Here is a 24,927-nt window from a genome sequence, read left to right as displayed (position 1 = left end):
GCTGGCTTTTTTGTGTTTTTATACAATATCACTGTTGGCTGTGTGCTCCCAATATGTGGAAGTAACGGTTGGGTGCTGGATGGATTTGTTACAACTAATAAAAACCTGACAGGTGTTTTGATCCTTCTCCACCCTATCCAAAATGTAAAAAAAAATTGAGCTTTACTTCTACCTTAATGAAATGGATGTGGAAGTGGGTTTTGCTTTTGGCTAATTCCCATTGTCATATTTGTCCGAATTAAAATCCAGACAAAAAGGTAAATAAATAATTGAAATATATATTTCTAAAAATGTTTTTTAACCCTTTTTTGAGCTCATTAATAGCTCCCCGCTAGCAAAAGCGGCGCTAAAACGAGCAGCGCTTTACCGCGAATGTGGCTGCGGCCCCTTTGTGAAAGGGGTCTAACTACTAGCCTGGGGATGTCTAAAACGTTACTTCTGGCTCTGAGCATGTGTGAAACGCAGTGAACCCATCACGTAAGCCAGAAATCTTTCTAAGGGCATGTACATGAAGCCTGCAGAAATGTGTTATTTAGCTTTCAAGGTAGTCAATTGTAATTTTTTGGTTGTTTTAGAATATCATATGTTGCCACAGATTGAAATGGAAACATTGTTTTTAATAATGATAAATTACAAAATGTTCTGTGTGACAAATCAGTAAATCTATGAAAGATGACTTTTCATAAAGCTGAATTAAATGCAAATAGCTAAAAGAAAATCAAGATAAAATTGTTATATGGGAGTATTTTGAGGGCTTGTGTTGTTGAAAGTTGTTTTTCTGCATTTGACAATCATTTGAAACACATGCCAAAGACAGGTCAGCAAAATGCCATTGACTTCAATTGAGGAGTGCACATGGCAGTTCAGAGGCTGTGTCTGGCCTGTTTGTGTTGAATTGTATTTCTTTGGACACTGAGGGCCAGATTCAGAGACATCTGCGGCGGCGTAACGTATCGCATTTACGTTACACCGCCGCAAGTTTTACGGTCAAGTGCTTGATTCACAAAGCACTTGCCTGTAAAGTTGCGGCGGCGTAGCGTAAATCCCTCTGGCGCAAGCCCGCCTAATTCAAATGGGGCGTGGATCATTTAAATTAGGCGCGTTCCCGCGCCGAACCTACTGCGCATGCTCCGTTTTGAAATTTCCTGCCGTGCTTTGCGCGAAATGACGTCGCACCGACGTCATTTTTTGAACATAGACGTGAGTTACGTCCTTCCCTATTCACGGACGACTTACGCAAAAAAAAAAATTTAAAAATCGACGCGGGAACGACAGCCATACTTTGAAATGGCAAGTCTAACTTTAGGCCACAAAATGGCAGCTTTAACTATACGCCGTGAAAAGCCGACTAGCGACGACGTAAGAGAATGCGACGGCCGCACGTGCCTTCGTGAATCGCCGAAAAAAGCTGATTAGCATACCCGACGCGGAAAACGACGCAAACTCCACCCAGCGGGGGCCGAAGTATTGCACCTACGATCCGAAGGCGTACGAAGCCGTACGCCTGTCGGATCGAAGCCAGAAGCCGTCGTATCTTGGTTTGAGAATTCAAACTAAAGATACGACGCAGCAAATTTGAAAGTACGCCGGAGTATCAGTAGATACTCCGGCGTACTTCTTCTGTGAATCTGGCCCAGCATGTCTTATGAAAGTGTGTTTGTAACTTTCCTTGTCATACGTTTTAGCATGATGGCAAAGATAGAGCATAGGTTAGTATGGCAAGCATGTAAAATCTAGTCAGTTAGCAGCTATATATGATTCTAAAGTTTGTACACTTGTTGGTGACATATAATTTATTTGTTTTTCAGACACTCTCTTTTTGAAGATGCTGGTGAATATTTTGATAAAGAGACTGGAGTATTGGAGGTCCCTGTGACAATATCGGTGGTTGATCAGGTCAGCTCAATAATGCATTTTAAATACAAATTAGGGTTTTTGTACAAGGGCACAATTATTATTGCCGGGTTCTACTGTATATGCTCTGTTCTTCAAAGGTGAGTAGATTTCTGAAACTCGGTCAGATTTTGTGTGGCAATTGGTAACATTTCCCCTCACTTCAAATAGAGCAATAAACAGCTCTACCCATATGCATCTTTACTTTGCTAGGTTTAAATTGATTTGAGCAGTTCCCATTTTTGCTGTGTTGGATTTGGTGCAGGCACACACTGAAGGTCTTCACCTGCCTTGAGTGAGTCAAACCATCCAAGGTGAGCCCTTTTTCACTGTATCCAATAAAATATATGTGCTAGGGAGTAGAGATGAGCATGGACATTCTTCAAATTGACAGCCTTTATTTACCCTAGGCTCTGCGGGCCAGGCCTGAGCGCAACTCTACTGGGGAGTTCTATACTATATTTCCAACAGGGACACAACAGTGTTAATAGGATTTTAGCAGAGTGGTGGAAAAGCTAGAACCTATATTGGCTTCCCTGTTGGGGATTTCTGCTCACTTCCTGTCACAAGGACCACATTGGCAGCATTGGAAAGCCCAAAACCTGACAGAGGATCCTTTTTTATCCGAAACTAAACAAAAAGTTTTAGCTTGAGTTCTGGTTTAACTTTCTTTCTGGAACATTTTTTTTCATTGCTTCAAGTAATTTTATTTATTTTATAAGATAATAAAGAGCATAACAAAGTAAAAACAAAATTCCAAACACCGGGACCAAAATAAAAATTAACTCCAGCTTTTGTGTGCCCCTTCCTTGAAGCATATACTTCCATCTATTATGGAAAAGAAACCTCAGACATACTTGAAATCCTAAGGCCTTCATACTGGTGTCACATGCCCCCCTTCTTCTATTTTGTCACGGTCCTTACTTTTGGACAGCAATTTGCTCATGTAATGATGTCTGAGCACTGTTGTGTTCAGAAGCACTGTAATGCCGCATACAGACGGTCATTTTTTTGTGATGAAAAAAAATGTCGTTTTTGAAAACGTCATTTAAAATGATAGTGTGTAGGGAAAACGTCGTTTTATGTCTTCAGAAAAACGACCAAAAAAAAATTCGAACATGCTCGAATTTTTTGTGTCATTTTTCAAAATGTCGTTTTTTGTGTCAATTAAAATGAGTGTGTGGGCAAAATGACGTTGAAAACGACGTTTTTAAACCCGCACATGCTCAGAAGCAAGTTATGAAGCGAGCTTCAATGGAACAGAGTGCCGTCATACGTGCTGAACGTAACATCGCTTTGCTAGAGCATTTTGAAAAACGATGGTGTGTATGCTACATCGTTTTTGAAAATGAAGTTTCAAAAATGTCGTTTTTTTTTCATCACTTCAAACGTCATTTTTTTTTCATCACAAAAAATGACCGTCTGTACGCGGCATAAGCCCAGGCCAGCTTGATGACACCCTCCATGGTTGTTTGTCTATTACTGCCTGGGCTTACAGGAAGTTGGTCGGATGATGATGAACACCATTCAACAGTGTGTGTGCCCCTTCCCTGAAGCACATCCTCCAATTTATTAAGGAAAAAACTAAATACTGTGCATACTTCAAATTATAAGGCCTTCAGACTGATCATGTAATTTCACAGTTCTGCGATGCGCCGCTAATTACACCACTGCTCGGACAGAGCAGCTGCCTGAGACTAAGTTAGTTACATGCTGCAGCCTGCCGAGCATGCAGATGCGGAGTGAAACCAGTGTCCGGGTGCCCCTAGGTAGCAGTGTGCCCTAGGCGGCTGCCTAGTTTGCCTAGTGGTAGCACCGGCCCTGGATTCACCAGAAGCCCAGGCCAGCATGATGATGCGCTCCATTGGTGTTTGTCTGTTACTGCCTGGGCTCACAGGAAGTGGGTCGGGTGATGATGAACATCATTTAGCATGGAAGATGAGCGGCAATGGACTTCAGAGCAGTAAGTCTATAAGGGGCATTGTTGGTAAGAAGCTGAGTATTGCAGTAAAAACTGTTCTTTATATTTCAACACATGCTTTTTTTTATTTCTTATTTAAAAAGTTGGGCTTTAAGAAAAAAGAAATGCCAAACAGAAGTGATTGGTAGGGTAACCACATCAAATCATATAATTTATAGAATAAACCTGTTTCAAAGCTTATATAGAATGATAAGGTACCAGACTTCGAAGGTCACCTACAATTTTCTGAGCAGTGACATTTTTCACAGCTTCATTTGCTTCAGCATGCTCAGATTTTAGAGATATTTGCTTTGTGATTCAGTCATAAGTATTGTATGATTCGAATCACCAATTTACAGTAACATAATAGCTAATATCCAGATAATTAACTCAGGAAATCCATTGCTATATTTTGTTACAGTAAAATCTGGAATCCTTCCCGATCTCATTAGTCCTCTCAATTAACACAGTCATGATAATTCTAGGTTTTACTGCTTCTGTCGACAAAGAAGAGGTTCTCCATTATGTTTCTGTATGGATTCTAGCAGTCACTGAAATGAATTGAATCAGCCTGTGGGTAGGATTAATCCTTCTTGGATATTTATCTCCTAATAGACAAGCCAGTAAGGCTTTTCTGTAAGTGAGTAAGGAAAAAATATCCAAAGACATTTCTGGATATTTGTGATCAGACAGTAGACATGAAGTATAATACTTTCTATATGTTGTAATTAGTTTTATCTTCCTTGTTGCTTCCAACAGAAATATGTAAGCTTCTGGTATATGTTGTGGACAGAAACCAACTCCAGTCATGCCCTTTAAAGCATTGTTTCTTAACCCGTGGTACATGCACCAAGGGCAGGGGGTACGCTGCCTGTACCGCCACTATGCAGTGCTATGCCTGCAGAGTTGCAGTGGTATGAGTGTGCTCCTGCATGCATTCAACACAGTCACTTTCCTCTCCACTCAGCCTGACAGGAGCTTCCTAGGTCCTGCCCGGTGTGACATCATTCAGAGGCCAAGAGCCAGTATGGAAGAGGAGCAGTGCGGCCGCTTCAACCTGCAGCAAGGCCACTACCTACCGCGAGTGAGTGGGCACACAGGCTGCATGGCTTTTTATTTCTTCCTTTTCATACATTCAGGGTATGCCCTCTTTCAGGCATACTGACCAGCTAGGCCAAGGCACACCTCAGGCCTTGGTAGTTAGGGTATCGCATTTCCAATGAAGACTCTGACCACTATTTACAGGGCCGTTTGAAGGAATTTGGGGGCCCCAAGCAAAATGGACATGGAGGCCCCCCAACCCCCCACACGTTCTTTTTACTCCCTCCCCCCCAATGTTTTTTTTACTCCCCCCCTCCCCCTCCCTATGTTCTTTTTACTCCCCCATCCCTACCGGGTCCGTACCGCGCGGTAGGAGATTCAGTTTCCTGTTCCCGGCCGGACTAACAGGAAGTGAGCACTCAGTGTGCACTTCCTGTCAATCTGGCCGGGAACAGGAAACTGAATCTCCAGTACCGCTGTAACGCGCGGTACCCGGCCAGAGTCCAGACTGACAGTAGGAAGGAAAAGGAGCTTGGCCATGCTACAGAGAAAGGGAAGTGACGACTTGAGGCAGCAGTGCTGCAGGCTCTCTATAGAGCGCTCAGGCAGCTTTAGGAAGTGCGGCAAGGGCCCTGCTTGGGGCCCCAAGCAATTGCTTGGTTTGCCTGCCTTGTAGCGACGGGCCTGACTATTTAGAACAACTCAAACTTTTGCACCTATGTTCTTTTTACAGTTTTATACAGTTATATACAGCAGTCTGACCAGTCATCTACGTATAGTGAATACGATTAAAACTTTTTAATACTGTTGGTGTTTCACACTTCATTTCTCAGAGAGTTGATTAAAAATTGGGTGATCTTCTTGATGGGCTTTTTTAAGTTACTCATAGAGCCCATTATCATTATCACTGCATCAAGTAGCCTTAACCTGTCTTATATCTTTTAAACATTGCATTCTAATACCAAAAGTTGTGAATCGTATGGCAGTTTTATGAGAGAAAATAGGCAGGTCTATTAACAAATGATACGCTTGCTGAGAGCTAAGTACTCGAGAGTTTGAGAGTTGATAGAATAATTAAATGCATAAAACAAGTAAAATTTCTGTTATCACTTTGCAAGAAGTACTCTCAAGAAAAGCTGGCTTAGGCATGCATAGCCTTTTTTCTGTCGATGTTGGCAAAATCTCTTGTCACTGGAAAGAACCAGTGTATGCAGAGGATAGGGGTTTAAAGCAAACCTGTTGCTTTGCCCTGCCCTAAATAGCATTATATAGCAATAGGCTTACCTACACTTTAAAGTGACACTAAACTCAATTTTTTTTAGTTTTTTTAAAATAGCAAGTCTACCATGGCTCTGTTTGTTTTTTGTTTGTTTTTTCGTTGAAAAAGTCTCTTACCATAGTTTTCAGCCTCTGTTCACACTAGTGCAATTTCAGATGCGACTTGCGTTACATAGAATCTCATGACAATGGAAATCACATTGTTTTCAATAGTGCCTGTTCACATCAATGCAACTTAGCTCAGTGCAATTACTACCTTGGTGCGATTCTGGCACAACTTTGGCCCCATAGAATATGCAAACCACTTGAGTAGCATCCAAGTTACAACACATAATCATACTGAAAGTCTGATCAAAATTTGATCACAGCCGTGTGAATCTAGCCTCTTGTTTCTTTTTTCTCCTGTGCACGCTCTCTATCCTCCACTATTGCATGTCACAGCTACTAGTGTAGAGTGAACAGTGCTGTCTTTTTTGGTCTCATGCTCCGCTCTGTATATACTGGAATTCCCATAGAGCTGAATGTGTCTGCAGGCACTTTAAATATGTAGTGCATCTCAGCGGTGAGCAGGAAAGGGTGGCTACGTTCACAGACACAGAAGGCATGGAAAGCCAACGTAGCCACCTTAGAACAGGAAGTCTGAGAACAGCAGAAAAAATCTTGTATTTGAACGATGACATAAAATAAAAGGGAGATAAAAGGTAAAATCTGGTTAAATTTAAACACATTGGGCCAGATTCAGAACGGAGATACAACGGCGTATCTCCAGATACGCCATCGTATCTCTGAGTGTGCGTGGTCGTATCTATGCGCCTGATTCAGAGAATCAGTTACGCATAGATTTCCCTAAGATCCGACCGGTGTAAGTGTCTTACACCGTCGTATCTTAGGCTGCATATTTACGCTGGCCGCTAGGTGGCGCTTCCGTATAGTTACGCGATGAATATGCTAATTAGGTATTCACGCCGATTCAGAAACGTACATCCGGCCAGCGCCTTTTTTTTTTCGTCGTTTACGTTAGACTTTTTTCGGCGTAAAGTTACCCCTGCTATATGAGGCGTAGCTAATGTTAAGTATGGACGTAGTTCCCGCGTCGAGTTTTGAAAATTTTACATCGTTTGCGTAAGTCGTTCGCGAATAGGGCTGTACGTAAGTTATGCTCACGTCTAAAGCAATGACGACTTGCCGCGTAATTTCGAGCATGCGCACTGGGATTTTTTCACGAACGGCGCATGCGCCGTTCGTAAAATACGTCAAATACGTGGTGTCACAGTGATTTTACATAAAACACGCCCACATCATCCCCATTTGAATTAGGCGGGCTTATGCCGACAAACATACGTTACGCCGCCGTAACTAAGGGCGCAAGTTCTTTCTGCATACAAAACTTGCGCCCTAAGTTATGGCGGCGTACCGTATACGTTACGCCGCGCCGACAGATACTGCAATGTATCTGAATCCGGCCCATTGCATTTATTTTATTTTATAAAAAATGGGCGTTTACTGTCACTTTTAATTACCAATACGTTGTCAACTCCCACTGTGTTTGGACAGTGATAGAGCTTTAAAAGATTGATGAGGTCATCCCTCTCCTCTCTATTCTTCTGTAAACATATTCCTTGTCAGTTTATGTGCAGTGCAGCAGTTTTTTAATTAGCTTAGGACATAGGTCCACCCTCTCCTTGTCTGACTGCTGTTCTAAGGGGATATAAAGGGCATAAGGCCGATAATAGGAATCATGGCAGTTGCTGCCCAACATTCTGACTGAGCATATTGTGCCCCTCAGAAGTAGGTTATGTATGTGTTTTTAAGTCATCTGTCATCTCTAGTGAACGCCAGTAAAGTGCTAAAGGGTGTTGGATGGGTGTTACTGGCGCAAATGGAAAAATATTTATATTTAAAAATACGTTCTATATTGTATGGTTTGCTGCAATCTAAGGGTGCAAGTCACTCTGTGTCGGCTCGCCCAAAAATGTGAATAGTATAGTATAAGGATTGCGCTACCTTAACTGGTGGCCTAATTCAGCCTCACCTTATAATGTGCAAATCTATTTAACACCTATGGGTGTCCCCTTGTGCCTCCACAAGGCTGTGCTCCTCTGTGTGAAACTATATATGCTATAAGTTTATTAATAAATGACAACACCCACCAACAATATGTATATGTAAGTAACAAACCCTCATATACTTTTTTGTTTACCCAGTGCTTATATGAGGTTTTAAAAAAATAATATATATAAATGCACGTGTTGATAAATTATCTAATGGTGTTTTCTAGTCCGCAAAAGGTATCCACAACTCTATTACGGATTCACCAGAAATGTATGTTATGTCTCAAGACCACAATTTTAACCAAAAAAATATATGTAAATATAAGATAAACCACATGAAAAACGGGGGATTTACTATATGGATCCCTTGCTCTTTGTTTAACAGTCCTAGTGAATAACCAAGTGCTCCAAAACAATAAATATTCGTCCTGTGGGGTATTCAAATCCAACGTGATAATCCCATCACCTTCAGAAATGGCCACTCACCAGATCCTGCTTAATTAGTGCCTTTGGTTCATTCCCAGGATAACCAATCCTATTTTGCGCCAACGCAGCTGTCACTTTTCTTAGATGTATTATTATGGCCTCTCTTTCTCTACAAACGCTCATAGGAAAGACATGGCCATCATAGTGTAGTAGGTAAAAGAATTTATTGATTTGCCTCTATGCCGGCACCAAGCTTCTCCAGCGTGTATGCAAAATTCGGGGGTAAAAGGTACGTTTCTCTATCGCGTTCCCCCCAGGCCTTTCCTGCGAACAGTGTGTTGTCTCGTGGGTTCCAGCAGCCTCTACGCGTTTCCTGATGACGCAAGAACCTTTGCGAAACGCGTAGAGGCTGCTGGAACCCACGAGACAACACACCGTTCGCAGGAAAGGCCTGGGGAGGAACGCGATAGAGAAACGTACCTTTTACCAACAAATTTTGCATACACAGCTGGAGAAGCTTGGTGCCGGCAAAGAAGCGCATAAAAATGTGAGTGCAATATTTTTTTAATTTTTAAACCAATAAATTCTTTTAGCTACTACACTATGATGGCCATGTCTTTCCTATGAGTGTTTGTAGAGAAAGAGAGGCCATAATAATACATCTAAGAAAAGTGACAGCTGCGCAAAATAAGATTGTTTATCCTGGGAATGAACCAAATGCACTAATTAAGCAGGATCTGGGGAGTGGCCATTTCTGAAGGTGATGGGATTATCACGAAGGTGGTGAAATCACGTTGGATTTGAATACTCCACAGGATGAATATTTATTGTTTTGGAGCACTTGGTTATTCACTGGGACTGTTAAGCAAAGGGCAGGGGATCCATATAGTAAATCCCCCGTTTTTCATGTGTTTTATCTTATATTTACATATATTTTTTTGGTTAAAATTGTGGTCTTGAGACATAACATACACTTCTGGTGAATCCGTAATAGAATTGTAAACACCTTTTGTGAACTAAAAAACACTATTGGATAATTTATCAACACGTACATTTATATATATATATATATATATATATATATATTTTTTTAAATCCTCACATAAGCACTGGGAAAACAAAAAAGTATATGAGGGTTTGTTACTTACACATACATATTTGTTGGTGGGTGTTGTCATTTATTAATAAACGTATAGCATATATAGTTTCACACAGAGGCGCACAGCCTTGTGGAGGCACAAGGGGACACCCATAGGTGTTAAATAGATTTGCACATTATATATAAGGTGAGGCTGAATTAGGCCACCAGTTAGGGTAGCGCAATCCTTATACTATACTATTCAAAGTGCTAAAGGGGTTGTAAAGGATTTTTTTCCCCCCCTTAATAGCTTCCTTTACCTTAGTGCAGTCCTCCTTCACTTACCTCATCCTTCAATTTTGCTTTTAAATGTCCTTATTTCTTCTGAGAATTCCTCACTTCCTGTTCTTCTGTCTGTAACTACACACAGTAATGTGAGGCTTTCTTCCTGGTGTGGAGAAAGCCTCTTGAGGGGACGAGCAGGTGTATCAGGACACCCACTAACACACAGCTCCTTTCTCTATCTGCAAAGTAGAGAGTGTCCTGACTTGCCTGCTCGCCCCCTCCCTCCTCAAGAGACTTTCTCCACACCAGGGAGAAAGCCTTGCATTACAGTGTGTAGTTACAGACAGAAGAACAGGAAGTGGGCAATTCTCAGAAGAAATAAGGACATTTAAAAGCAAAATCGAAGGATGAGGTAAGTGAAGGAGGACTGCACTAAGGTAAAGGAAGCTATTTAGGGAAAAAAAATGTTTCCTTTACAACCCCTTAAGCCAACCTTTATTTTTACCCCAGAGGAACCCTTGACATAACTTCCACGTCTTGGGGGAACCCTGGCTAAAATGTTATAATTGGGGTCAGAGGGAAGAATGTTTCCCATATAATGGTGATTCTGATGCTACCCTTAGACAGGTAAAAAGATGTTTGACGTCTTGCTGCTAAGTGGTGTTTGTCTTGGAGTTATGCAGACACGATTAGGTTACAGGTCAATCAGCCATAGCTCAAGGAGTCCCTGTCTACCTCTGCAGGAACATACAAAAAGAAAAAAAGGTAGATCTCGGGAATCCCACTAATAAGAGTACATGGCGGTGCTATCCACAGTAGAAATGGATGGGTGTCACCAAAAACAAGTACCAAATAGAACAACAGAAAAATGCTAGGACACCACAGCGGCTACCATCCCAAAAGATATTGATAAAAAGTCACAGCAAACCTTACATCTTAAAGAATAAAGAAAAATAGTACTGGTACACCATATGGGATGAGTGTGATCACTCAAAGGCTCTCTTCTCGAAATATCCACTGACCAAGGCAAACCCACAGAGAACCCTGAATGAGAGTATCTAGCACCTGAGGATAACCAGACCAGGAGTAGCAGATGGTCCATAATCTCCTGGGGAGACACAACCAGTGTCCCAACAAAAAGGAGTATCCACCAGCAGGTCTATGAGATAATTGTAGCCAACACAGTTGATCCCCAGTAGTTGACCAACCATCTGAAGATGGAAATTAGCTCAAATATGGAGGTCCTATAGACAATCACATAGGAGTAAGGCAAATCTCTCTCATATGTTTGTGCTATCCAAAAGTTTGCTAACCAGTCCATATAGTCCACGGTCATATGCATACATGCAAAGTAACACATGTATGTAGTAACGCAAAGCAATTCAATGATCCAGATGTATGAACAAAAAACTGAATGCAATGGTGACTCCTCAATGATTGGCATGTGTGTAAGGATGACAGGGGCTTGCAGGTAAGCACTTTTACAATCCACAGCCGGTGACTAGGATGATGAAGATTCCTCACTGTAATGCATAAGTGCAGACATAGCAGGTACTTGCAAGTATGCTAGTGATATGTGGACAGTCCTACATCCCTAGCAAGCACGAAACTGTGAGATTCAAAGACGTAGGCAACATCAAAGCACCAGGACTGATGTATGTAAACTGTGGGGGTTAAAAAATAATGAAGCGATGACAGCTAAGATATATTAATGTTTTCTTAAATTTTTTTTCTTTCAGACCCGACCGGTTATCTTTACTGTTCATGCTATTGTGACCACATCAGACCTGGAAATCAACCCCACTGAGGTGGATTTTGGTTGCTGTACTATCTTTGAATCCGTTCAAACATCCATTCAATTAACAAACAAGTCAATCCTGCCCCAGGAGTTTGGTTTTGTGGGAATCCCAGAGGTAGGCATTTGGAACAAAGTTATATAGGACTGGCCATAACATATGAATGTTGATGCAGGTGCCCTGTTAAATATCTGAAAAAATGTAGTACCAAAACATCTACCATATATTTAAATGACATGATTGCAGCATTCATCTTCAAACCTTGTCTGTGTGTACAGCTGCGTCACCCCTAACCAGGTCATTACCAAGGATGGAACTCCTTCATAATGCCTGTGAACAGTAGTCACAATGGCTGCTGTAATCTACATCTCTTGATGCGTATTGGTTGGCTGCACGATTGAGCCCACCCCATTAAACTAAATACTGATTTACTGATGATAGTCTTATCAAAAGCCTGCTACTTTGCTTATTTCTCAGCAAGGGGATAGCAAAAAAACACAATATGGTTTATTTACTAAAGGCAAGCAGGCTGTTCATTTTGCAAGGTCATTTTTCCCAGAGATGAGTGAATATCGTGAAATTTCATTTTGCAAAAAATACCCAATCACATGAAAGAAAAGTAAAAAACTGTATTTTGTTTTTTATTGGGCGTGATTGGATGATGAAAGTCTATACTATGTCTATTACATGCAGACAATACATACTAGATCATTATTAAATACTTACCTTAGAACGATGCCCTGAAACGGATGCCTGCACACCGCTGACAGGTCCGACATCTTTTGTGGAGTTACTTCCGTGTTTGCGGGCTCTGGTGCTGTGATTGGATGGAGCCGCGATGATGTCTCTCCCGCCAGTCACGGCATGAGCGAGTTTAGGAGACATTTACAGTACCTATAGTACCCAAAGGGAAGCCTTATTACAGGCTTACCTGGAAGTACAATTAGAGAGGAAGACTTTACTTCCTCTTTAAAGTAGATCTAAAACCAATCACTAAAATCTGCACGATAATGAGAGCAAGTCCTAAGAGCTGCTGGACATTCCTGAACTTTTTTTTTTCCACTTTTTTTTTAATATTTTTGATAAATGCCTTACTGTTAATGTGTTTTACTAGGTATCTAGTGGAGATCTGCTGTTTATGATATTGTATATCTTTATTCTAGTGTATATCATCATTGAGTTATGCGCAGTGAGCTTAAGCAATTTTGGCTTAAAGAGGAAGTAAAGACTCCATAAAAAATAAATACACCCTGCAAGACAAAGGCATAATGAGCTAGTATACAAAGCATACTAGCTCATTATGAATTACTTACCTGAGATCGAAGCCCCCGCATCGGTCCTTGTTCCCCTCCTCCGTCACCATCTCTTCCGGAGTGACTTTCGGGTATTGCGGCTGTGGCCAGTCACAGCGCGCGGGAGCCGCCAGTCACGGCACGATCACCATTAGAAATGGCACGCTCGTATGTAATGCATACTATGCCTTTATCTTGCAGGTCGTTTTTTTAAGTTAGGTGCAGAAATGTATTGCTTGTTTGTGACTAAATATATAGTTCTCAGTCTAACAAGCAATTTGAATTTTAAATTACAGTACGTAGACATTCAACCCAATGATGGTTTTGGAACTCTGCTTCCCTTGGAGACAATAACACTGGATATCATATTCAGAGCCCCAAAAGCCGAAGAATACAGCTTTGACCTGACATGCAAATCGGCTATCAATAGGTGAGAAAGGATTATTTTTCTGACCATTAATTGTAGAATAGACAATAAAAGTTCTGATCATGCCCATTAGCTTGATCTTTTTTTTTTCTTATCTCTAGTATTCATGAATCGGACCCATTGAGGTTGATTTACTCAAGGCAAATAGGCTATTCAATTTGCAAGAGAATTTTCCCCAGAGCTTGGTGAATGTGGTGAAATGTATTTAACAAAGCATACCCAATCACATGTAAGGAAAATAAAAAGTATTATTTTTGCTTGCACATGATTGGATGATGGATGTCAGCAGTGCTTTACCTCATTAACTGAGCTCTGGGAAAACTTTTCCTTGTAAAATGTAACTTCCTTACAAAGTGAACAGAATCTAATGTTCTCTAGTGAATCAACCCTTATCCCAAAATATTAAAGGGCATTTCAATAAAAAAAATGTGTATAAATGTTAAGGCCTTCTGATTGTAATAACTGTCAGCAAAAGTAAAACATGCTTTTATTTATGAGAGCAATAAAGCCAATCATCTTTTCTGGCAAATTAGGAAATTGTAGAAAAATAAAGGAAAACATGCAACAAGTGCATGGAAGGTGCCGCCCCTTTGAACTTTACATGCAGACAATAAGAGTAAAATGCAACTTTGTGCCAATTTTATTAAGTTCAAAAGATAATGGGCTAGATTCAAGTAGCCCGCCGTAAGTTTGTGCGGGCGTAGCGTATGTTATTTACAATACGCTGCCGCAATTAACATGTGCAAGTGCAGTATTCACAAAGCACTTGCTCCGTAAGTTGCGGCAGCGTAAATAGGGCCGGCGTAAGCGCGCCTAATTCAAATGAGTATGAGGGGGGCGTGTTTTATGTAAATAGGTGGTGACCCGACGTGATTGACGTTTTTCCCGAACTGCACATGCGCCGTCCGTGGAATTTCCCAGTGTGCATTGCTCCAAAGTACGCTGCGAGAGGACATCATTGGTTTCGACTTGAACGTAAATTACGTCCAGCCCTATTCGCGAACGACTTAAGCAAACGACGTAAAAAATTCAAAATTAGACACGGGAACGACGTCCATACTTAACATTGCGTACGCCTCATAATAGCAGGAGCAACCTTTCGCCGAAAAAGCCTAACGTAAACGACGTAAAAAAATAGCGCCTGGCATACGTAAATTTGTGAATCGGCGTATATAGGTCATTTGCATATTCTACACCAAAAACGACGGAAGCGCCACCAAGCGGCCAGCGTAAATATGCACCCTAAGATACAACGGCGTAAGTGACTTACGCCAGTCGGATCTTAGGCTAATGTCGGCGTATCTTGCTTTCTGAATACAGAAAGAACATACGCCGGCGCAGCTTTGAATTTACGCAGCGTATCTATAGATACGCCGGCGTAAATCAATGCTGAATCTAGCCCAAATTGTATAGAAATACCATTAAAATGTAGATAGTATACAAAGGAACCATTGATACAAAAATACATATTTCAAACCCAAGTCTAATGATCCAGGTACTGCCAAAGTATAAACTGTAGTCAGTCCATAGTGATTAATAGCTTGCATCCCGACATGTTTCGGAAAATTCATTGCATATGTATTTTCCTTCATCAGGGAAAGTTTTGCATTTGGGTAAATTTTAGTCCCTGTCTGCAATATGAATATAATTATATAGCATTCATATCAAAGAATACAGAGACCGATATTGTTGCATAGTAAATTGTGTCCTAAACATAGGACTACTTACATCTGAGGTTCATAGAGAGGCTTAACAGGTAAGGTATAAAACACAGTTTATGGGAACTACCACGCTGGCTGAAGCAGACCACACAGATGTACATTGATTTTTTTTTAATTCACTCATCTAAGTCAATGGCGAAAATTTACTTTGCAAAGTGAACTTCTTTTAACGGAAAAAAATCTTTTGTTGCTGCTTTGTTGAGTAGCAGTTTCCCAGGTGTACGTAAAAAGAGAAGAAGGGATATCTCCTTTATTGCTGCTTTCACACTGCAGCCACTGCGGTAATGCTTTAGGGGCGCACGGGCGCCGCCCCACTATCCATGCAAATCCGGCCCCCTGATCTACATACAGGGATGCTGGATGCATGGATTCCAAAGGGAGGGGGTGTTTTTGAAGCATGTGATTATAGCCAGAGGCTCTAATAGGCTTCAAAAAAGAGTGGGCTCACCCAGTTGTGTGACGATATCGAATGATAACAAATATTCATTATCATTCACCACACTGATCCTCCTCCCGATTGGCTGAAAGGACAGGCGATCCTATTGGATGTCTAGCAGGAGGAGAGAAGAGACGCACAGCCGAAGCTGACGTGATCTAAGAGAGGACACAGGAGCCACTGCCTGACCCACAGCTTTCCACCCGTCACCCGCTGCCTGACACACAGCTCGCTGCTGTCACCCACTGCCTGACCCGCAGCCCGCCACCAAGATGGGGTAAGTGCCGAGCAGACAGCGAGCAGGTGGGGGGGTTAATGGGAGTGCTGGTTAAGTGCTGTTGACCGCCCAGGGGAGGGGTGCTGGTTATGTGTCGCTGGCTGCCTGGGGGGGTGGTTAAGTGCCGCTGGCAGCCCGTGAATGGGGGGGATGGTTGCTTGCCGCCTACTATTGAAAGAAAACATTTAAACTCTTAAACCCAGTCAGGACTGTTTCTTTTTATTGTTTGCGGACATTATTATTCACATGCACCATTGTTTATTCATTTACTTGACTTCTGTTTACTCAGACAATTTAAGGTCTCGTGTAAAGCCATTGGGGTCCATCCGCCTCTGGAACTGTCTCATTCCTTGGTCCAATTTCCGGGGACAGCCTTAAATGATGTCTCCATTGCCACCTTGTATGTCACCAATTCCCACATTAGCTGCAATGAATTCACTCATCCTGTACCAAGGATTGGCAAAGGAGAGATTGCACCCGTTGGACCTACATCATTTCAATTTATGGTACCTGATGATTCAGCTTTCACTATATCACCATCGGTTGGCTCTGTTTTTCCAGGCAAGGTGAGGTGAAATGAAAATTTAAGGTAAAATTACTCAATGTAATGTTTTGACAAAAGTAAAGATTATTATGTAAAATTGGATGTAAAGTTATTTTTTGGGTTTGGGTAGAGTGAGGATTAACCTTTCCACTTTCAGGTTTTCTTTACAGACTGTGTCCCGAATGGGGAAATTTACATTCTATATTGGTCCTGGTAACCATTTTCTTCTGTATAGAAAGTAAAGGGAAATCAAACATTTTACATACAGTTTAACTTATAACAGTATTTCACAGATATCTGCATTGCATCACATATGATAGATTTTCTTAAGTGTGACTATTTAAAGTCATTCATGATATTTCACGTTTGGGTGAGCACTGATTAATCCATCACCAACTACATGTCAACTATTTAAAACACAGCAAACATTTTTGGGTGGATTTTCCTTTTGTCTGTAGAGGCATGGACATGTGCAGTTTCCCTTTGCAAGTACATGCTTTAGAATTTAAAGCCCAATAAGAATGATTTTGAGATTTATTAATCAAATGAGCCAAAGAGTGAAATCTATCAAATTTTGTAATGAACTTAAGTAGGATGTACTGTGGATCAAGGTTAAAAGTTATGTAGAACTGTCTTTTCCAGAATTACTAGTGTTTCTGTCTGATCTGGACCTTTCTTCCATTTTCTGTGTAACATTGTGTTCTGGATCTGGCATACTTGTTTTGCTTTTTCTTAGACTGCGCACAGAATATTTATTTGGAGATTACTCTTTTCCTTACATGCTCTAAAATTTTTGGAGGCATTAGACATACAAGACAGATCTTATTGTTTCTCTTTCAGAGGTGCCTAATTCAAGTTTCTTTTAAACCAAGCCTTCATGATAAAGAGATCAGAGAGGAAGCAATAAGGATGCTGCATCGGGCAGTGGAAACAAGAACACTTCTTAATAAAGAAGCCCCAACAGCAGTGGAAAATGAAGACCAGGTATGGCAAATCCTATATACTCAGTGAGGCTGTTGGTGCTCATGTCCAGGGGTCTCCAATCTTATCAAACAAAGGGCCAGTTTACTGTCCTTGAGACTTTAAGGGGGGTCGGATTTTGCCCAGTGGGAGTAGAAATCGACCCGATGTCAGTGGATATAACCAATGCCCCATTATTGCTATTCATGGAAGGAATAGTGCCCCATTGTTGGTATCGATGGGAGAAAGAGTCCAAATCATTTGTGCAAATTTAAGGAATAGTGCTTTGTGTCAGTGGGAGGAATAGTGCCCCATCGTTGGTGTCAATGGATGGAGTAGTGACTTTTATAAATGGTAGAAATAGCCTCAATGGCCTGATAAGGGTAAGAAAAGAGACACATTCGGCTCTTGGGAAGCAGTTTGGAGACTACTGCTCATGACCATAGCAACTGATCTGATCTCTTGCTTTTTCCCTCGGGCCTTGACGTAGTTATTTCCTTGCTACCAGATAACCCCTGCTTCTGGAACTAAGGCCCATCCCAAAATCCAATTAGAGCTTCATTTTATTTAGCTGATAATATGATCACAGTTGGCAGGATTTAACTCTGGGGTGTGGTTTATTATGGAAATCAGGCAGGTGGACCCTAGATATAAAAGCACACATGATTGGGCACATGTCTACTGTGTATAATGCAAAAGTGTAATAGTTTGAGCTTCATGGACAAAAATTATTGCATTTAAAAAGTTTAGACTGTTGGGATCTCAGTCATATACATAAGGCATGATTCACAGCAAAGACCTCATCAACCTGCTGCTCCCTTATTTTCTAATAATAGGCTTAGGGAGGAGAGGTAACTAAGCAATTTCCTATATCCCCATGACATATACAGGTGAAACTCGAAAAATTTGAATATCGTGCAAAAGTTCATTAATTTCACTAATGCAACTTTTTTTTTTTTTTTTTTATTATTTTTATTGAAGTTTTCAAACAATACAAAAAGAAAAACACATCAGACAAGACGTAGAACACAGCTCAAATGCATACATTGTATAGATAAGAATACGTGGCACAGTATAGTGTAACAGTGAGCTTCCGTTGGCAAATGCACAGGAATGGGGGGGGCAGGGGAGCATCTAATTACAAACATGACATACCCTCAGTGTGCCGGCACACCAGCTCGGCATAAACCAATATCAGGACACAGGCCACAAGACAGACATAGCATTTACATGGTATAATCAGCCAGCAGTTTCGGACTCACTAATGCAACTTTAAGGTGAACCTAATATATGAGATAGACTCATTACATGCAAAGCAAGATAGTTCAAGCCGTGATTTGTCATAATTGCGATGATTATGGCTTACAGCTCATGAAAACCCCAAATCCACAATCTCAGAAAATTAGAATATTGTGAAAAGGTGCAATATTCTAAGCTCAAAGTGTCCCACTCTGAGCCTAGAATAGGAGGGAAAGCCTCAAAAGGTAATTGCAAAAGAAGTTGGATGTTTCCAAAGTGCCGTATCAAAGCACATTAATAGAAAGTTATGTGGAAGGGAAAAGAGTGGGACACTTTGAGCCTAGAATATTGCACCTTTTCACAATATTCTTATTTTCTGAGATTGTGGTTTTGTGGTTTTCAAGAGCTGTAAGCCATAATCATCACAATTATGAAAAATCACGGCTTGAACTATCTTGCTTTGCATGTAATGAGTCTATCTCATATATTAGTTTCACCTTTTAAGTTGAAATAAATGAACTTTTGCACAGTATACAATATACAGTATCTATCTAATCTATAAATCTATGATAGCTGCATTTTTTTTTTCAGTTTTTATGTGAATGTGAGATATTCAAATGAATGTGTCACTGTTGCAGAGCAAAAAAGTAAAGAGAAATGTATCTTCAAAGAAGGACAAACGAAAGCAGCTGGTATCTCCTAAGCAAGTTCAGAAATCCCTCAAACCAGCAGAAACTCTTATTCCAGAGATACCCAAGATAGAAGATATAAAAGAAGAGTAAGCACACAGCAGTCTTTATATTCTATTTAATGCATACACTAACAAACGAATACTTAAGGGAGCTATAAAATGTTTATTATAATTTTTTTTTGCTGCTGCTTTTTTAAACTTTTTTTCATCTTTCTTGAGTCCAGAGAGAAGTGTGCTATGAAGCCAAAGCTTCATAGCACAGGTTAAGAGGTCCAGACTGTCTGTCTGGGTGGCGGAGGAAGAGGATTCCCCATTGACTAGTCTGTTCTTTCTTGTAGATTGCTCATCTCCAGTATGTCTGTACTGACATCTGCATGATTCTGGGTCACCTCTAGGGGTAAATAGCTCCTCCTAGATCTTTAAGGCATCAGTGGTCACCTGGAACTTTTCCAGCCGCAAGTCCCCATACGTCAGATGAGCCTCCAGACTATGGACTTTGCTTATCAGGGCCTTGTTGATTTGCTTGGCCTCCTTGGTTTGATGCAATCACAGTTGGAGCTCATTTATATCCACTCGTACTCCTTATTGAGCTCCCCATTCTCCCAATGCAAATACTCTTGCTTTTGGGTGATGGCCTGCAGCTTGTCACTCAGTTCCTGTTTATGCTGTTTCTTGGCATCATAGACATAAAATAACATTTGCACAACCAGAATATAGGCATATTTACTTTCCTCAGCTAATTTGTAACTTTTCAAGTCCAGACACCCCTATGTCAGACCATATGGAGAGCCAGCCATTGGTACCCCTTATACCTCCTAGGTAAAGTAGACATCTGAGTCCTGTCGTATTTATATTTTAAAGCAAATTCCACACTGGACCATAATATAGATGATGTTAACAGTTTGTAAACAGTAGATACTCAGAGATATGAATACTTATCACAAACTGTACCTGGGACACGGCCATGAATGTGGTGACCACCCCTCAGATGCTTAATTGGTCAGTGGCCTCTGTCATCACCACTTTTATCCCCCCCCCAAAAAAAGTAATGCCAGGACAGTTTGACAGTTCTCATGTACCATCAAACCAGGAACATCTGTCAAGTTTGAGAACCGATAATACTTGGCTCATCGACTGAACTAGAATCCAAACTAGAGGATCTCGAAAACATATCTAGATGCAATGATTTACAAAATATTGGCATTCCTGAGTGTATTGTTTTTGTTTTTTCCTTGTCAAATATTTGTATTAGAGTTTCATGTGGGGAACAAAAAGGAAAAGGGAAGGGGAATATATAATTGGTTGTGAATGTCACCGGCGCAAAAGAAAATAAATAAATAAATGTGAACTGTGATCTGCTGCAGTACTGTGTGCCCTTAGTGGGGGTCAATAGTGCATGAGGAAGAAAAGTGTTACTGCGCTGATCTAATTATCCAGAGGTATTAAATCTCTGGGAGTATGGACATAAGTGAAATATCAGGGCCACAATGTACCCAATCTTAAATGTGAATAACCTGGATACAAACAATATATAAAAAAATATGAGAAATATATGAGTCATACAAATGTGACACAGTGATTTCAAACTTGAATCGTATATCTAGATCAGTGTGTCAGCATTCCTGACGAATGTGTGTCAGTGTGTCAGCATTCCTCTCCTGACGACGCAATTAGCGAAACGCGTAGAGGCTGTTTGGACACGCACATAGAGGGTGCAGCACACCAGCGCGCCCGGACCCCTTGTAGCAATACATGCGGAGCACAGCGGGGCAAGCACACCTCTTAGGACGCCATTTAAATGCTGGTCAGCGGCTTTTAACGGTTCACACTGCCAAAGACACTCAGTGCCGGTCAGAGGCACTTTATATTGTAAGTGTTATTTTTTTACCTTTTTTAAATAAATACATATTTTAATATACTACACCATGATGAGCCCCTTGTTTTTGAGGAATTGATGACACCTTGTAAAAGGGAAAAGGAGGCAACACCCACTGACGGACAAAGAAAAGACACCACTTTGGAGCCTAATAATATCTGGGGTCTGGTGAGTGTTGATTTTAACCATTGGTGATGGTGGCACATCTTTGTCGGGTGGAAGAGATAGCGGCACTTTCCTCTACACAGTACTACCAACATTGAACCTTGTGTTTGCTGGAACCTATTGTATAAGCGCAAGATTGCCTGCCATTTGGACTATTTTTAAGTGCAGTCAGCACCTTGCACATTTGTATGGTTGTTTGATAATTATTTCACTTTTTTGATATTTATTTTGTTCCAATATCGGTTATTGGACAACTCACGGTGCAGTTGGCATACTGCATATTGTAGTTTTATACACATATATACACAATATTTTTTGTAATATCTTTCGTATTGTTTTCACTATTTGGTTGGTCAGTAGCAGCAACAGCCATTTTTCTCATAGAAGCACTGTGGCATATGGATTGTATGCTGACACACTGATCTAGATATACGATTCAAGTTTGAAATCACTGTGTCACATTTGTATGACTCATATATTTCTCATATTTTTTTATATATTGTTTGTATCCAGGTTATTCACATTTAAGATTGGGTACATTGTGGCCCTGATATTTCACTTATGTCCATACTCCCAGAGATTTAATACCTCTGGATAATTAGATCAGCGCAGTAACACTTTTCTTCCTCAAGGGGAATATATAGAAGTACATAGTCCAATATACAAGGGGTACATACAGATTTTGTTGTATCATGTACTAGTACATTATCTATCACAATTAATAACTTACAGTAGTTAAAATGCACTGACTGTAGTTCAGGGAGAGAAAAAAATAGAAATACCCGGGGTGGTGGTCTGGCTCGCTGTTAACAAATATATACATGCTGAATACTAAATTTTATATATCTTAGTTCAGGGACAATAAAGACTGGTCAAAGTCAGTACGTTTTTTTCAACACTGATGTCAGTTATTCTGCAAAAACTTCTTGTCTTTTCTAAAGAGAATCTCCATGTTTGGCATTGGATTGACCCTCCTAGAAACGACTTAAATATTTAAGGTGTGATTGCTAAATTTGTGGTCTACAATGAAAAAGCTTAACTTTCTACATAAATTCAAAAAGCAGGACCTATTAAACTTAAAGAAAGTCGGATTCTAGTTGTTTTCGATTTCTCGTATACAATGTCTCAGAAAAGGAGAGCATTTTCTATGCTTTGCACTGACCTTGTATGTGCCAATATTACATTTTCACTATCTGATCCCTCTATTATCTATTATCGTTTACATTTATGCTCCTAATAAAAGCAAGTCCGTTTTTTGTATGGGTCTAAAAGACCTTATTTCCTCCATAAATGAACCAATATTGGTTGGTGAAGCTTCAATGACCTAATGCATTTTACCTTGGATAGATCGCCTGTCGCACATTTTGCTTCCCATACATCATCAAACTTGGCTCATTGGGCTTTTAATATTTGTCTTTCAGCATACTGTAGAAAAGGATTTTAGTTTTTACTCCCATTCCCACTCTATATTCTTTTTTATCAACCATTCGCACTAAAGGTGACCATTAGCAGAAATCAAAAGGCAGTTCAAAATCTTACAGTGGTTACTGTTACATGATATGAAGGGAAATCCCTCAACGGTACCCTGTTTTTTGGTGAACTATGAACGGATTTCCCATCAGTTTGGAGAGATTTCCTCTAACTTTCTGCTGTGTCTCTGGTACAGAGATCTCGGAGATACAGATAATAAAACAAAACCTGACAAATGTTTTAACCATTTTCTACTCCATTTAAAACAAAAACAAAGGCCTAACTTTAGATAATTAAATTGTTGACATTTCACAACATACAGGGTGATCACTTTAATACCCTTAAACAGGTTGACTATGCAAAATTGCAAATAAGGTTAAAATATATATATATATATTTTTTTGCTGTTGATGTTTTTTGCAGCTCTGATGAATATACAGCTGCCAGACTGTCCATCTACAGAAGCTTTATGGGCAAATTTGACAAATATATTATACCTTGCTGCATTGCTAGTTGTGACATTGGTAAACGGAAAGAAGATGAAAGCCTTAACTTCAGGTATGACCGTGACTCATGAATGTGGCCTCTATTGTTTGTCATTTTATACATATCTTCTTTGACCAAACATAAAATGACATAAAATGATTAAAGGGGTTGTAAAGGTTTGTTTTTTTAATTTATATATAGGTTCCTTTTAAGCTAGTGCATTGTTGGTTAACTAACCTTTTCCTTTGATTTCGCTTCTATATGTTTTTTTTTCTTTGTTTTCTTTGTCTGAATTTAAGCTGTTCTGGCTGACTAACCCCCAGCCAGAACGGCTTGGATGATGGGGGCAAGCTTACTGAGGAGAAACAGGAAGTGAGAGATTCAGACAAAGAAAAAAAAACATTTAGAAGGGAAATCAAAGGAAAAGCTTAAAGGAACCTATTTAGAAAAAAAAATGAACCTTTACAACCCCTTTAATTGGTTGACCGCTGCAGCTACATACCTAAACCGGGCAACAAACGCACATTGATTTCCTCCTTATTTTTATGCCTATTTTCACAGCACTAGACCAGATTGTGACACCTATTAAAGTAAATGTAAACCCAATTACTAATATCTTATATAAACTTTAAAGTGGAACTGAATTGAAAGCGTGAAGATTTACTATTTTTTAAGAAACATTTGGAAATGCTAATTTTAGCTAAACAAAACACACACAAAAAAATGTGTCACTTTGATTTCCTAAAAAAATAGCAGAGCAGTTCCTGGCATGTGAGGAGGGGGGGGGGGCTTCCTCCTGCACCAAAACCCTAACCACTATATATGTGTATATCTGCAATGTGAGATCTAAGGCACTGCTACCTCCAACTGTTAATTTCATGAGATTTGGAGTGGGGTCGGTTTATGGCTGTAATGTGCTGTTCTCTGGTGTTGTTACCCTATTACATGATCTTCTGATGGAAACTTCAACTGGGCAATCACAATGAAAACAAGAAAAAAGTATCGCTTATAGCATTTAAGTGTATTTATGCGGCATTGTCTGCACCAAGGATAGAAAGTTATACGCTTAGTAGGATTAAGAGGTGTGGCAAACTCTGTTAACCGTGAAAACATCACCCCCTCAACAATCCGTAGTTTGTGGGCGTAAAATGAAGGATGGATGGCCGCACTCCAAACCAAACAGGTTGTCTTTATTTAAACGAACAGCAAAACATACCAGATCACAGCAACAGAAACAGGAGGATAACCGACGTTTCGCACTGACTTAGTGCTTATTCATGGCCATGAATAAGCACTAAGTCAGTGCGAAACGTCGGTTATCCTCCTGTTTCTGTTGCTGTGATCTGGTATGTTTTGCTGTTCGTTTAAATAAAGACAACCTGTTTGGTTTGGAGTGCGGCCATCCATCCTTCATTTTACGCCCATGCTTGCCTAGTGCACTGCCAGCACCCTTGGAATCCTACACCTGTGTATGACCCTATAGCAGACCCACCTTGAGCGGTGATTTTCCTTCTTCTATTGCTTTTGGATTTTGC

At 40.4% G+C, this 24,927-nt stretch overlaps 1 protein-coding gene across 3 annotated transcripts in view; it reads left to right on the top strand.

Moving 5' to 3' along the window:
• The window catches only part of CFAP74 (cilia and flagella associated protein 74), a 195,612-nt gene that overhangs the window by 118,667 nt on the left and 52,018 nt on the right, over positions 1–24,927 (top strand). For all 3 annotated transcript variants that reach the window (XM_040325889.1, XM_040325888.1, XM_040325887.1), the window contains 7 exons: positions 1,809–1,896; positions 11,752–11,925; positions 13,397–13,530; positions 16,251–16,527; positions 17,346–17,489; positions 19,343–19,482; positions 23,330–23,464. In XM_040325889.1, the coding sequence (XP_040181823.1) occupies positions 1,809–1,896; positions 11,752–11,925; positions 13,397–13,530; positions 16,251–16,527; positions 17,346–17,489; positions 19,343–19,482; positions 23,330–23,464 (1,092 nt within the window). The remainder of the gene's footprint in view (positions 1–1,808; positions 1,897–11,751; positions 11,926–13,396; positions 13,531–16,250; positions 16,528–17,345; positions 17,490–19,342; positions 19,483–23,329; positions 23,465–24,927) is intronic.

The sequence above is a fragment of the Rana temporaria genome, chromosome 10 (assembly GCF_905171775.1).
Source record: "Rana temporaria chromosome 10, aRanTem1.1, whole genome shotgun sequence".
Lineage (NCBI taxonomy): Eukaryota > Metazoa > Chordata > Amphibia > Anura > Ranidae > Rana > Rana temporaria.
The sequence above is the reverse complement of the archived record's forward strand: the minus strand, read 5'-3'. Positions and strand labels throughout refer to the sequence as shown.